This window comes from Anarhichas minor, unplaced genomic scaffold, assembly GCF_050575085.1.
Source record: "Anarhichas minor isolate MPS153535 unplaced genomic scaffold, ASM5057508v1 ptg000062l, whole genome shotgun sequence".
In the NCBI taxonomy this organism is placed as follows: Eukaryota; Metazoa; Chordata; class Actinopteri; order Perciformes; family Anarhichadidae; genus Anarhichas; species Anarhichas minor.
This window is the reverse complement of record NW_027466508.1, coordinates 5,170,305-5,183,342: the sequence shown is the minus strand read 5'-3', so window position 1 is coordinate 5,183,342 and position 13,038 is coordinate 5,170,305. Positions and strand designations below refer to the sequence as shown.

Here is a 13,038-nt window from a genome sequence, read left to right as displayed (position 1 = left end):
TCTGCATGAGGGTCTGAGAGCAGCTGAGGATATATTAAACATGACCTTTAAACTTATCTCTAGCTGGCTTTTGATTAGAATGTTTGACTACCATTATTTATTGAATTATTTTATTATTGATTTAACTATTTAATTATTGATTTTTATTCCCTTGTATGTTATTTTATCTATTTTATGTAGTTTATTTTGAGCATTATTTTAATTATTTGTCTCAAATAGTTTTTACTCGATAGATTTGTCTTATTATCAGGCAGTCATCTGTAACACATATAGAATTGCACTAACCTGTAGGAAAGGTGCTATACAAATAAAGTTTGCGTAATTCTGCCCCCCAGTGGTCACAAATTGCTTGAGTAACCGGTCCCTCTACTCTTTATTTCTTTACTTCAGGTCTTGGAGTCAATTGTTGTGAGAATGTAGAGACAAATCATGGGAACAAAGCCGCCCGTTTCAGTGCCAAGAAGATGTTCTCCGTAAACCACACTTCTCATTTTGTGATTGGAAAAATGAACTGGGTGCCTCCATGTCCACAAATGTATACACAGTGTTTGTATACGGCGAGGAATGACTCACCCTCTTTTGTTTGTACAACCTTGTGGCGGATGTGGCAGATCCATGGCAGTCATATGTATCTGGTCCCCAGTGAATGCACACTTAAAGAAATCTTTTCTCTCTTTGATATCATTTGATGTCGTAATAAACTGAATACCTTTTGAGTTTGTGGACTGTTTGTTGCACAGAACAAACAATTTGATGAATTCATCCTGGAAACTTTTTAAAGACAATTGATTGATTGAAAAGACAATAGATATAATCTTTTTTTTCCCCCAATTGTGTTAAAATACTTTCTTTGTGCTGAGGAGATGATTAGGTTCTGTTCTGTGAACAGTACTTTTTAAAAAGCAAGGGATATTAAAACTTGCTTTGGAGTCTCATTTTGTTTAAGGAACAACACAACACCCTAATCTTTCATCTCAACCCTCGATTTCAAGCTTTATATGTTAAGGGAACCATCATGTTTACATTATTGCACGTTTGGAGTTCCAGCTGCTCTCTATTTTTGAACCAAAATGAACATTTAACACAATCAGGACAGATGTGACTACTGAAGAGCTTCAGGGCTGTAATTTTTGCTGCACCTATTATTTAAACAGTCTAGGTATAAATACACATTCATTATATTAAATGCCAATTGTAAAAAAAAAAATATATGAAAGCCCCTCTCTGCCAAACTATCAGACTATCCCTTCATCAAAAAAAGAAAAGAAACTAGCCTACATTATCCTCCCACTTTTCTGACCCCATCTCCTTGCATAGTACTTTTCATACAGTCCCTTACTGTTGCCTGGCCTGAGTTTACCTGTATCATGTACGTCACGACTGACTGGAAAAGCTGTCTAGCTCGCGATCATGTTAGTGTAGTGAAAAGGAAAGAACAGGTACACACAATGTTGCTTTGAAAAAAACATTTTTGTTAAATGTTTACTGTATATAAGAAGATGTATAATTAAGTTATATTCAAGGGAATATGATATATGATCATTCATCATTATAATCTCCTATCTGCGCATACAAAGTTGTATTTCTTAACAAAATGTCAGGTGAAGTGATTCCAGTATGTTTTGGTGCCGTTTTAAGTGCAGTTTTGAGCAGACTTTGATGATTCTCGGGATAATATCGTGAATCCCAATTATTCATGGCTGGGATAATCGTAACATGACATTTTCACGTTGTCACATAGTCATGCAAGTGTGCTTTAGAAATGATACTGGAGGTTAGATTACAATAAAATACATACTGTGGCACGAGTCCCTGACATGACTGATGGGATGACGCGCCACAAGAAAAATAGATTATTTTGGACACGTATACCTTTTTTTGTGTCCCAATTAGTCGATGGCGGCTGTTTTATCTATTGTGTGGTATCCCTGTTTTCTATAACGTGTCATGTTTAAGACATTGAGTACAAGACCCGTAAGGCCGAATTAGAGCGGTACGATGACGGCAGCACTGTTTTTCAGGCAGTGAACCCTTCCTGCCTCCGACGCACAATCAGTGCGATTGAAATAAAAAGCTCATTCACCCGATGAAAGCCATTGGCTGGAGGGCTCCGGGTCCCTGCGCACTGGCGATGGACCGCGCTCATAAACAGCGCTCGCACTGACTCAACACACACACACACATACACACACATCAAACTGCATGGGAACATGTCGCAGTACACTCTGGGAGGTAAGAAGTCTTCTTCTTTCTCACTCTCTCTGCATGGCGAGTTTGTTTTAATTTGTTGCTTCCTTGTATATCTATATATATATCATTTTGCCGACGGAGAGACAAAAAAGGCAACTATCAGGACGTAGCACGTGTTTTATTTAAAACAATTTCAAAAGTCAAAGGAGAGGGGTTTGTATTTGTATGCACTCAGACAGCTGAGACATAGACTGTGGTGGAAGGCTGCAGTTCATTCGGAAGGTGTCCCTAATTCTCCTTGATAACTGTGTATGAATGTGCACCAATACAATAGATTATGTTAGCCTAGAGCTACACTTTCTCAATGTAAAGTAATTACATGTTAAGTAAGTGAAGTCTACCAGGACAACCACAATAACTAAATACAGACAAAATGCTGAATTGGCACAGCTTTTGACCATTACCTCATTTGGTCTATAATCATGTCCATTGGCTCTAGCTGGCTGGCCAGGCTGAGTCATATTTTTTGGAGCGATCCGCCTTTATTTTCTAACACCACTGCTGCATTCAGCCCTGCTGTGCTTTTCATCTCTTAATGGAGGCTGTCTGAGGAGCTGCCTGCTCCTGCACAGACGGGGCTGACATGGACCTGCACTGACAGGTAGCACTCACTGGCTTTGATAGTGATCACGTTTTTATGGGCTTTGAGTCTCTGATAAGTCTCTTGTGATGAGATGTTTGGTAGTTATTGGAATACACCCCTCAGGTAATCAGATGAGATTTGTGTTTTGTGTTTTTTTTACACATTCTCTCTCTCTCCAGCTCTTGGAGCTGGAGCAGCATTCTCTCAGATCTCCAGATTAAACAAACCTGTTCCTATCACAGATGGTGTGCACCTAAACTCAACACATCCACCTATATTTCAGAGGAAAAACATCACAGCATTCCTCCCTAATAAGTTATGCATTTGAAATGTTATCAGTATTTATTGTCTTCTTTTTTAAAAATATCAAATCATGCAGCTTTTCACTCTCAGTGCTGGATGTTTCCTTGTGATGGTCACCGGCTGAAGCTGCCTTGTTTGAACCACCACCCACCAGTGTGTGTGTGATGCATGAGTCATCCAACCTCACACCCTCATTACATGGTGCTAAATGGACATCGGAGCTCCGCTTTAACTGCTTCTATCTCAGTAACTCGGGCAGCTCAGTCATTATTTTATACACGGCTACCCACAAAACTTTATTATGAAATGTATTTAAATAAAGAATTCCTTTTTTTCCTTTTTTTTTTTTTTAAAGGGATTAATTGCAGGGAAATACGAATGAATAAATGCATTACATTTGATGTAATGGTGCCGCCATAATGTTATCTGTGACTTGAATTTTCAATATAACGGTGATGGACTCGCATACAGAATAGTACAGTAATGTTGGCAATGTGTGGTAAAATGTTTCATTCAACTTCTACTGGACTAGTTTATTTGTCACAATGCTGACCATGAATGTGTAAGATGCTCCAATGATGAACAGAAATACACACCTACACACACCTACACACACACACACACACACACACACACACACACACACACACATAATTTGATTACCAGAGAAACTGTCACCAACGCATTGCATGTGCTCTGCTCCTGTTTTGGATCATAGCAGCAACTGTGACAATGTCATTTATACAATTATGATTACAACCCTGAGACGTTTCCTCTTTAATCTCATCAAAGACGCAGAGTGCAGACACAACACGATCATGTTTAAAGTCAGATGTCCTATCTTTCGCAATGAATTTGGCTGTGTTGAAATTAAATTTTTTTCTTGTACTCAATGTCAATAAAAGTAACCTGAACCTGAAAAATTGTTTTGCAAAACTGATTTGATTTGTTAGTTTGGGACAGTGTTGTCTTTTGTCTGTTCTCTATATATCTCTTTCCCTGTTTTCCTTCTATTTCTTTCTCCCAACTGCTCACTTTTCCCTCATTCTCCTCATGAACTCCACGAACAGAATATTAATCTGTGACTGCTTTGTTTTCTGTCTGTCTAGTTCACCTGCAGATCCTGCTGGCTGTGGGTCTGGCTGTGTTCTGCTACTGCCTGGTTTTCGGCTGCATCCTTTGCTGTCGCAGGAGGAAGCGTGTTTCATCGGAGGACAAGGAGGCCGTTTTCCTGTCTCCTCATCCTGCTGAAAGGGTGACTGTGACATTGACTCCGTCTCCGTGCACCCAGCCTGTCAAGCAGCAGTACGAGGAGCTGGAGGGGGACGTGCTGGAGTTCCCCTCCTCTAAAAGCAGCTCTTCTCCCTCTGAGGACGACCTCACCGCCCTGCCCTTTGACCAGAGCCCTACCAGATCAGCTGAGCTGGTGCAATCTCCTGGGTCTTCTTTCCCGATGCGGCGCCTCAGCACCCCGGCGGATCCCTGCTCACCCAGCAAGCCTCCGCGTCACGTTAGAGCCTCCCTGCCCTCCCTCACCAAGCTGGGCCTGGTGTCCAGGTCCCGTCGGGCGATGGGTCGACGCAGCACCGTGAGCGGCGTAAGTTTTCTTTACGGCGAGAGCAGTCGACTGACTGCTGTTGCTGCCAGCGCCCCCGCCCAGCAGGGGGAGCCCTGTCTCTCACAGTATGGCTCTAACTCTCTCTCCATCGCCTCCAAGCCAGCTCCTCTCCTTCACTTCTCCATGCTCTTCTCCTCGGCCTGTAGCACCCTGATAGTCAACATCCTGGGGCTCTCGGGGGCCAGTCGAAGGCGCACCGGGGTGTTTGTCCGGGTCAGCCTTCCTCCCCTCTGCCCCACCCCTCAGCAGATTGCCTCTCGGCGCCGCAGCGTCAGTCCGGACCTCCACGGCCAGAGCTTCGTGCTGCAGGTGGGCTCCGTGGAAGAGCTGCGCGGCTGCACCTTGAGACTCGCTGTCTACACCAGGGACTTCTCAGGCCTGAGGGAGGCCGCTCTGGGGGTGGTGGAGCTGCCCTGTGAGCAGATGGATTGGGAGCCTGACACCACCAGCACCTACACCAGGGAGCTCAGCCCGACCAAAAGCAAGCTGAAAAAGGTATACGGCGATTGCGTGGTTTCGTTCATTTGATGTAAAGTTACGCAACTATAAGCTTTTAAAAGCAAAGAGCGTAGTGGAAAACATTAGTCAAAACGATAAAGAACGCAGATTGGCGATGAATTTAGAGCTGCAATGAGCACAAAGAGCACAAAGAGCTTTTTTAAGAAAAAAAACACACAAAAGCTCATAATCGGCAGTTATATCTTGTTGGTTTCATCTGTTTACAGGAGATACATGTTAGAACATTCCCATCTTTATGCTAAGCTAAGCTACCTAGCTGTTAGCTGTAGCTTCATATTGAACGGACAGACATGTGAGTGGCATGGATCACCTATTCTAACCAGGCAGCCGTGGAAGTGCCTTAAACTTGCATTATTTCTAGTGGCCATCAGGGGACGACTCCTCCTGATGCAAAGAGAAGACAGATTGTCAATATGATCAATATGGCAATGGCCAAAATGCTGATGTCGAGGCTTCAAAACAGCAGCCCACAAACCAATGGGTGACGTCACGGTGATACGTCCACTTCTTATATACAGTCTATGTATCTGACTCAGCAAAAAAAGTGAATAGGCATTTTTCTCAAACTATTGCTTTAAATGAAAAGATCTCTAATCGGTTGATCAGTAGAGTAATTTGATTGGTTCTTTTGGGTCCTGCCAGATACAATCAAGATTTAGCACAGACTGTAGACACATGTCAATTGAAGTGGTACTGGTTTGTTCAGATCTTTGAGTTTTTGAGACGGTCGTGTCGCGATCTTAATTGCAGATCAAAGCAGGCGTCTGTGGATTGGTAATGGAAATTTTAACAACTTTTTGGAGCACTGAGTGTATGCGCTGCTCTCCCTGATTTTAGTGGATGTACTACGTGATTTCTTTTCAGTTGATTTAACGGACAGGAAACTGCGCACACATGCCTATAAATGGCGCCTATCATGTTTTATCCATGAAGGAATGTAGCGTCTAATCAGGTCTCCCATTAGCCGTTTTTCCACTGTTGTTAGTCATGGTGACATTGTTGTTAGCGACTGCAGAGCAAACAAGCAGAGTGCAGCAAATTGGCAGCGCGCCCACGCCGTGCCCTCTGCAGTTCTGTTGAAACACTGCCAGAGGGCATAAATATCTGCCTTTTGAAGTGTGTGTGTGTGTGTGGGGGGTTCAGTGGACATTACTCAGTCAGTCACAGTGATTTTTGCCAAAGATTTTTGCTGTGTGCTTGGCACATATATGTTGCACATATGTGGAAATCAAAGTCAGATGTGCTTAACCCCGTCTCCTCTAATGCTCATGTGTGGTTCATCCTCACACTTACACACACCATAACCTTCCTCCTTCTCAATGAAAGCAGCTGCCAGGTGTGTGTCACTGTGTGGGTGTGGAGCAGGAGGCTTCTGTGAAAAGAGCTAGGGCTGCAGCACGGAGCAATCCGGATAACGGGGGACTCCATCTCTTAATGTAGGCGTTTTCTGGATTCATAGTAAAGCACCGGGTTTTGCAATCAGTGTAATGGGACCAGGTCGAAGTATTGATGATTATCCATCTGCATTGCATCCCTCGTTTCGACGTGTCATGGGAATAGGGGGCATGACGTGGCAGCAATTTAAGGACTGTGCATTTTAGCACAAAATGAGTATGATCACGACAGGGCTGCTATTGATTGTCAGGACATACAACATTCTTTGCAAATGGCCCCAAGCCTCAGCTTTCTATTGTCAGTCATGAATAATCAGGGATGCACAAAGTGATGACAGAACTGAGAATGACTGAGCAACATATACAGTAAATACCAGACATTATCATCATGTTTTTTTTTTTTTAAAGATCTGCTGCTGAATCCAGCTTTAAGAACAGAGCATCATGGGGATCCCACCAGAATCTGCCTGCCAAATGTTGCGAGTGATAATTGAGATAATGTTCCGGGTCTATTTGCCCTGCTAGATGTTCACCTTTAATCCTCGGCCGCTCATTTACTTCGGCTCCACACAATTTCAAGCTGAGCTTTAAATTCGTCAAATTGGCACTGTTTTGGCTCGTTTGACTGGCAAGGTGAGAAAAAGCTAGAAGTCACACAAGGCTGCCGAGTTGGAGTTCGTTACTTAACATTGCTAGCAATCATATAACGTTACAGGAATTCCCCAAACTCAACCCTTATTGGACTATCAAGCTCTTATAATCTGTGAGCAAAGAGTTGCCTACTAATTTATCCAACAGTCAGATAGCATCATGAACATCCTATTTAGTCCGATTTTGGCTCTGGTTTTGTCTCCTGCGCCTCCTGAGAAAAATATCTGGGTCTTTAGCTTGCTGGATGATCATTTTCTGAAAAACTTCCTCTAAAAACATCCCTGAAAAACAAATCTTGCCGTAGCTGTAAGGTTGGTTTGACATCGCTCCTTGTTAAAAGGCAGTGTAAGTGTGCGTGACACTGTGTGAGAGCGAAGTGCTAGTGACAGACAGAGGCAGTGAACCGAAACTCACTTGTTAGATGAAACCGCCTTCACACTCTGCTGCCCGACCTCATAGAAGTTGCTGGCGGGCTGACGCTCAGCCTGCTGACGGGAGGCGGTGACTCACCGCACCCCAACCAATGCAAGCTGATGAGATGTGACATGAAATCAGATGCAAATTATCATCATACGTACACATTAGCTATTACTTTTGTCCAGAGTGCCTCAGTGCATGAATGTCTGTATTATTATAGGATGGGTGGGGAAATTGGCAACACAATGCTTAACCCTGACAGCTACATACAACCAATATTACAGATCAACTGTAAGTGATTTCAGGCCAGCTGAGCTCCTCAGGCAGGTCAACCCAAGTTGCCTTATGAATAAAAACTGAATTTATTTTAGTTGCATTCTTCAGGTGAAGAAAAACTGATTGAAGTTGAACTCCTAACCTGTTCATTTACGTTGACAGGCAGTGAATCCCTGTGAATCCCTCTGAAACATTGATTCTGACAGTGTCAATGCCTTGGTCGACTCACTGACAGAACTGATGAAACATATTCATGAGCATGGGGTTTTAAGAGCTTTACAGCTTGAATCCGCTCCATTCTCTTCGTTCCTTTCCTTGGTTTCGTTTCATTCCCAGCCTCCCAAAGGATGAAGGGAACATCTGCTGAGTGAAAGACATTTTTCCCCCTCTTGCTAGATCGCTCACATTTAAAAAAAATATCTATCTCTCCTGCACCCTCAGAGTGTGAGTTCCCAGGAAACATTGGGTCACAGGAAGAGCTCGGTGTGCGTGCCGCGGGCTTTGGGCCAGATGTTCATCCTGCTGCAGTACCAGACGCCGGCCCAGCGCATCAAGGTGATGGTCCGAAAGGCTGAGAATCTGGCCAAGCTCACACGGATCCCAGGAGCTCCAGGTAAAAATAGATTGTTCGTCATTGCCCCCATGGGAGTGTTTTCTGATCGGGTGCACCTAACAACAGGTGCCACATTTGTGGACAAGGTCTTGTTAAGTTTTGGCAACTACAACTATTTGGATAAGGTGAGGGGAAAATAGTAATGCTACTTATGTATCTGCTTCAGTACAACTGTCAAACATGTACTAATTTATCCTAATTTGACTTGTTTTCCCTTCATTTTTTGGACACTATGAGACAACAGAAACAAGTTACAACACAATGCTTGCATATCATCCCTTTGAAGTTGCTACAACAAACGTGGTAGCAAACATTTGCATACTTACACATCCAGCAGTTACGGAGAAACAGTAGCAATCATTTGGTATTTCTTGACCCTGAATGAACGTAAGTCCAATATTCACTCTCATTTTAGCTCTGTTTTTGTTCTCCACCGACTCCTGAGGGAAATGTTTGGCTCTTTAGCTGCTTAAAGCTCCACTATGTTCTATAGTCACTAACTTTGCCTGTCAGCTGTTTGATGCTGAGCAGGTTATGTACAGTGGATTCAGTAGTTATTTTGTGGAAAACAGCTTCCTGCTGCTGCTGGAAACAAGGCCGATGGGAGCTGAGAGAGTGAACCAAAAGAGTAACGCTGCAGGCGGAAAAACAAAACAAAGAGTTGACCGACGCTAAAATGGACTATAGAGCTGAAGGGAACTGCCGAGCCATGTACTAATTCTCTGTTGGTTAGTCACTACGAGCAACATCTCATTTGCAAGTAGTCTTGTGATCCATTTTTTTATATAAAAATACTCTGCATAGGTACGTTAAGAACTGACTCTCGTATTTTATGGGGAAAAAACATTTCAATTCTTAGCTTTAAATTAATTAATTAATACATTGATTTGAACCCTTTCTCAGTTGACTTTTCAAACATTTGCATACAGCTTTGAATCCCCAAGTTCCTGCCTGCAAATATTGTCACTAAACTCACACTGTAAGCTGCTCTTAAGGTCTCACAGACCTCTCTCATTATTGTCTGTATTCTCCTCTACTGCCTCCGCCACAGTCAGACAGACCAGATCCCTGATTGGCTTGTAGTATAATCAGTTTAGGATCTGATCAGCCCGATGTCATTTCCCCTCCTGTCTGAATCATATCTCACTGCATCTGATTTAAAGCTCTGCTTTTATGATGCTAGTGAGGAGAGAAAGCAGTGGGAGATTCTGCAGGAGGAAAACAACTTTTATGTTTTGGTTTCTCACATTTAAAGTGGCAGTTCGAGGCTACGTGGTCAGTAATTTGTTTCAGGATGAAATTGTTCAAATCTGTCCCAATTTGCAGATGCAGGTGGGTTTTTCTTGTCTGACAATAACACATTGCTTTTTAATTTGAGTAAATCCAATTTGCATGCTAGGATGGATACATGAGGGAAATTATATTTTACAAGTGTTGATACAGATTATAAATAGTGACAGTGGGGTTCAGAGAGGGTCAAGACGTGTAGACCGTTTCATGTGGAGATGAAACAACACATTAGATGGCAGTGAGCGTAGATTCATTCATTAACACCAGCAACAACCAGAAATGTTGATTTTTGAACCATGATTTTTACAGCTCCTTTTTATTTGCATACTTTTGTAGAACCATCTAAATCTGAAATAAATGAAACAGAATCATGACTGTGGATGTATTTTATTCCCCTACAGACCACTACGTTGTCATCAACCTGCGTCAGGATGGGAAAGTAATTGGTACCAAGGAGACCAAAGGGGCCAGCGGTCCGAACCCCGTCTGGAACGCCCCATTCCTGTTTGACCTGCCCTCTGGTGACATCACTCAGCTGCCATTGGTGCTTGAGTTCATCGTCATGCAGGTAGGGAGTTATTTGGCAAACTCCCTTATGTGCTAACACATTCTCGTGCCAATGTGTCAAATAACGCAGCTTGGTCAGTGGTACTGAGATTCAAACTATGACGCTCTAGGTACTGCGTCAGTTTTACATGCGTCAGTTACACGCTTGTTACATGCGTAGTGTCTTTTCAAAATAAACTTCTGTCTTCACAGGACGTTATAGCTTTAGGCAACAAAACCACTTAGTGGGGTTTAGGAAAAGAGTGGGGTTGACGTAAACTTGACTGACTAATGACTCACCTGACTCGCTGATTAGCAAGTCACGAGTCACAGACAAACTTTACTTTTGATTTCGCACGTGACACGAATAGAAGTCTCCTTGATGCTTTGAGTTGGTGTGTCGCACACATATGCTAAATGAGTGTTGGTGTCAGACACCAAGGAGCACTGACTAAGCTGCATTATTTGGTGTGTTGCGAGTGAAAACAGGTTGTATATTCATAAAATATCAAACAGCGACACGCAGTTTTATGTTAAAATGCTGAAATATTGGTAACCGACAATCTTCATAGTTTTTTTTTAATCCAGCTATCTCTTTTACATCTACAGGGCCGTCTCTACACGAAGAGCAGCATTCTGGGTCGCGTGTCGATTGGCAGCGATGCCTCAGAGGCCGGACAGGGACACTGGAAGGAAATGTGCAGTCGTGGGCAAACTGAGACGGCTCGCTGGCACACCATCCAATCAGATGTGCTGTAGGACAGATTGACTGACTGAGGGACTGCGCCCGCTTGTCCCTCTGCCGGCCAGTGAGTGAAACACAGAGAGGTGGAGTTCGATTGGAATAACATGCGATTGGGGCGCACGCGCTTCAAAGTATTTATTTTTAGTCTTTTTACTTTAAGGTCCGTTGTTGATTTTTTTGGTAGCTTTGATAGATGTCCATATCATTACTCAACAGATAGGGTAATGAGTTAAGTAACTGGTCCTGCTGTTTCGGGAAGAGACAAATATCAGAGAAATATCCAAATGGTCCACGAGTATGGTCAGAGTATGGTCAGAGAGAGAAGCACTGATCGCTGTATGGAGCAGAGATGTGCGGCAGCTTTCTCCATATCAACAGTATTCTGTATCCCGGCATTGCCTTTGTGATGATTTCCACTGTGACCGCTTAAAAACTGTAGTCTGTATAGCTGTATCATTCTGGTTATATGCAACTTATGCTGATGTCGTGGTACTGTTTGTATTGTGCCCAGAGGCTAATGTTAATGTTGAACGTTACGGATGGCGCCATTCGTAGTTTTTGCAGCGGTGTATTACTGTGCCAGTATTTGTGTCCATGCAGTACTGTAAACACCTCTTCTTGTGAATATTTAAGAGGTCATTACAGTGGCCTGCTGAATTATTGTTTTTCAGTTCCCAAGAGGATTTGTAAGTTTTGTTCTCTTATCGTCCACAGGAAGCTACAATAAACATTCACAGATGCCACAGCTCCGTTTGGAATACATATTTACAAGGTTTCAAGCCTTCTCTAATAGTTACCACTTTATTCAACAATAAAGCAAAAACAGATAGACATAAGAGTGAAGAACCACTTTGTAATTTGTCTGCTGTGACGCAGTCTAACATGGGGTCTTTGCTAGTAGCAGCATTACCAAACAACATTATTGAATGTCGTGCACTACTCACACACTGTGGCTGCCTTGCTATTGGTTTTTATTATTGAACACAATCTGCTGCAGTGACTCCATTTTTGATTCACGACGCCTCTCAATACAACAGAAGCCTCAATGGAGGTTACAAATTAAGTTGATTGCATGAAGACTTTATCATAGACCGTTTTATCTGCAGTCAATGGAACACTGTAAAATAGAAACTGAAATTGATGTGGTCTACTTTAGACAGACTTGCACAATAAATATTAGCTAGTCAAGCGAAGAGAAGTTGGACAATTAAGTCGGACTACTAAAACAATTACAATATTGTTTCTCAATTGGATTAGAAATCATTTTTACACATTATTAGACTTCAATTTTAGGGCTCAAGCTGACATTTGTGTGGCCTTTTATTGTCAACGTTAAAAACACCAAGAGTTTAAAGGTATCCACAACCTAAAGGGTATCGTACTATATCATCTATTTTACTCTACATTTGACCATAAGTTACTCAATGAACGCCACAGTGTCCAAACTAAAGAAATATGTCTTCATAAAACTTTCATTTCAATATTTGAAAACAGGACTAACAAACTGAAGTGGGTTTAAACATAAATTATTAATATGGTAAGATATTGTTCATTTGGCACCTTTCAGATATTTGATAATGACAGGAAATTGAATGTGTTTTTAATACCAACATGTAACACTTTTTTGGTTTTAAAGGAAGGAGTTATTGTGTTGTGTTTGTATTTATTGTATATTGACCATGTAGATGCCTGCTTGTGCCATGTATTGTCTGAACTGTATATGAATGTCTTTGCTTTTAAAAGGGAATAGTTTAAAATAATTTAAAATAAATTGATATATTATATTAAGGAATTTTGCCAAAGATGTGGATTTTATTGAGTTTTTTTTCGACA

At 42.2% G+C, this 13,038-nt stretch overlaps 1 protein-coding gene across 1 annotated transcript; it reads left to right on the top strand.

Moving 5' to 3' along the window:
* Window positions 1–1,762: 1,762 nt before the first annotated feature.
* On the top strand, window positions 1,763–11,219 carry LOC142933489 (uncharacterized). Its single transcript, XM_076077605.1, has 6 exons — window positions 1,763–1,774; window positions 2,094–2,232; window positions 4,246–5,249; window positions 8,453–8,624; window positions 10,316–10,482; window positions 11,070–11,219. Exons 1-6 carry the CDS (start codon window positions 1,763–1,765, stop codon window positions 11,217–11,219), a joined length of 1,644 nt encoding a protein of 547 aa, XP_075933720.1.
* Window positions 11,220–13,038: the final 1,819 nt, after the last annotated feature.

Excerpts from the sequence above, each read along its gene's own strand:
- LOC142933489 (XM_076077605.1), top strand. Across the intron at positions 8,625-10,315 it reads ACGGATCCCAGGAGCTCCAG|ACCACTACGTTGTCATCAAC; the intron begins GTAAAAATAGAT and ends ATTCCCCTACAG. Across the intron at positions 10,483-11,069 it reads TTGAGTTCATCGTCATGCAG|GGCCGTCTCTACACGAAGAG; the intron begins GTAGGGAGTTAT and ends TTACATCTACAG.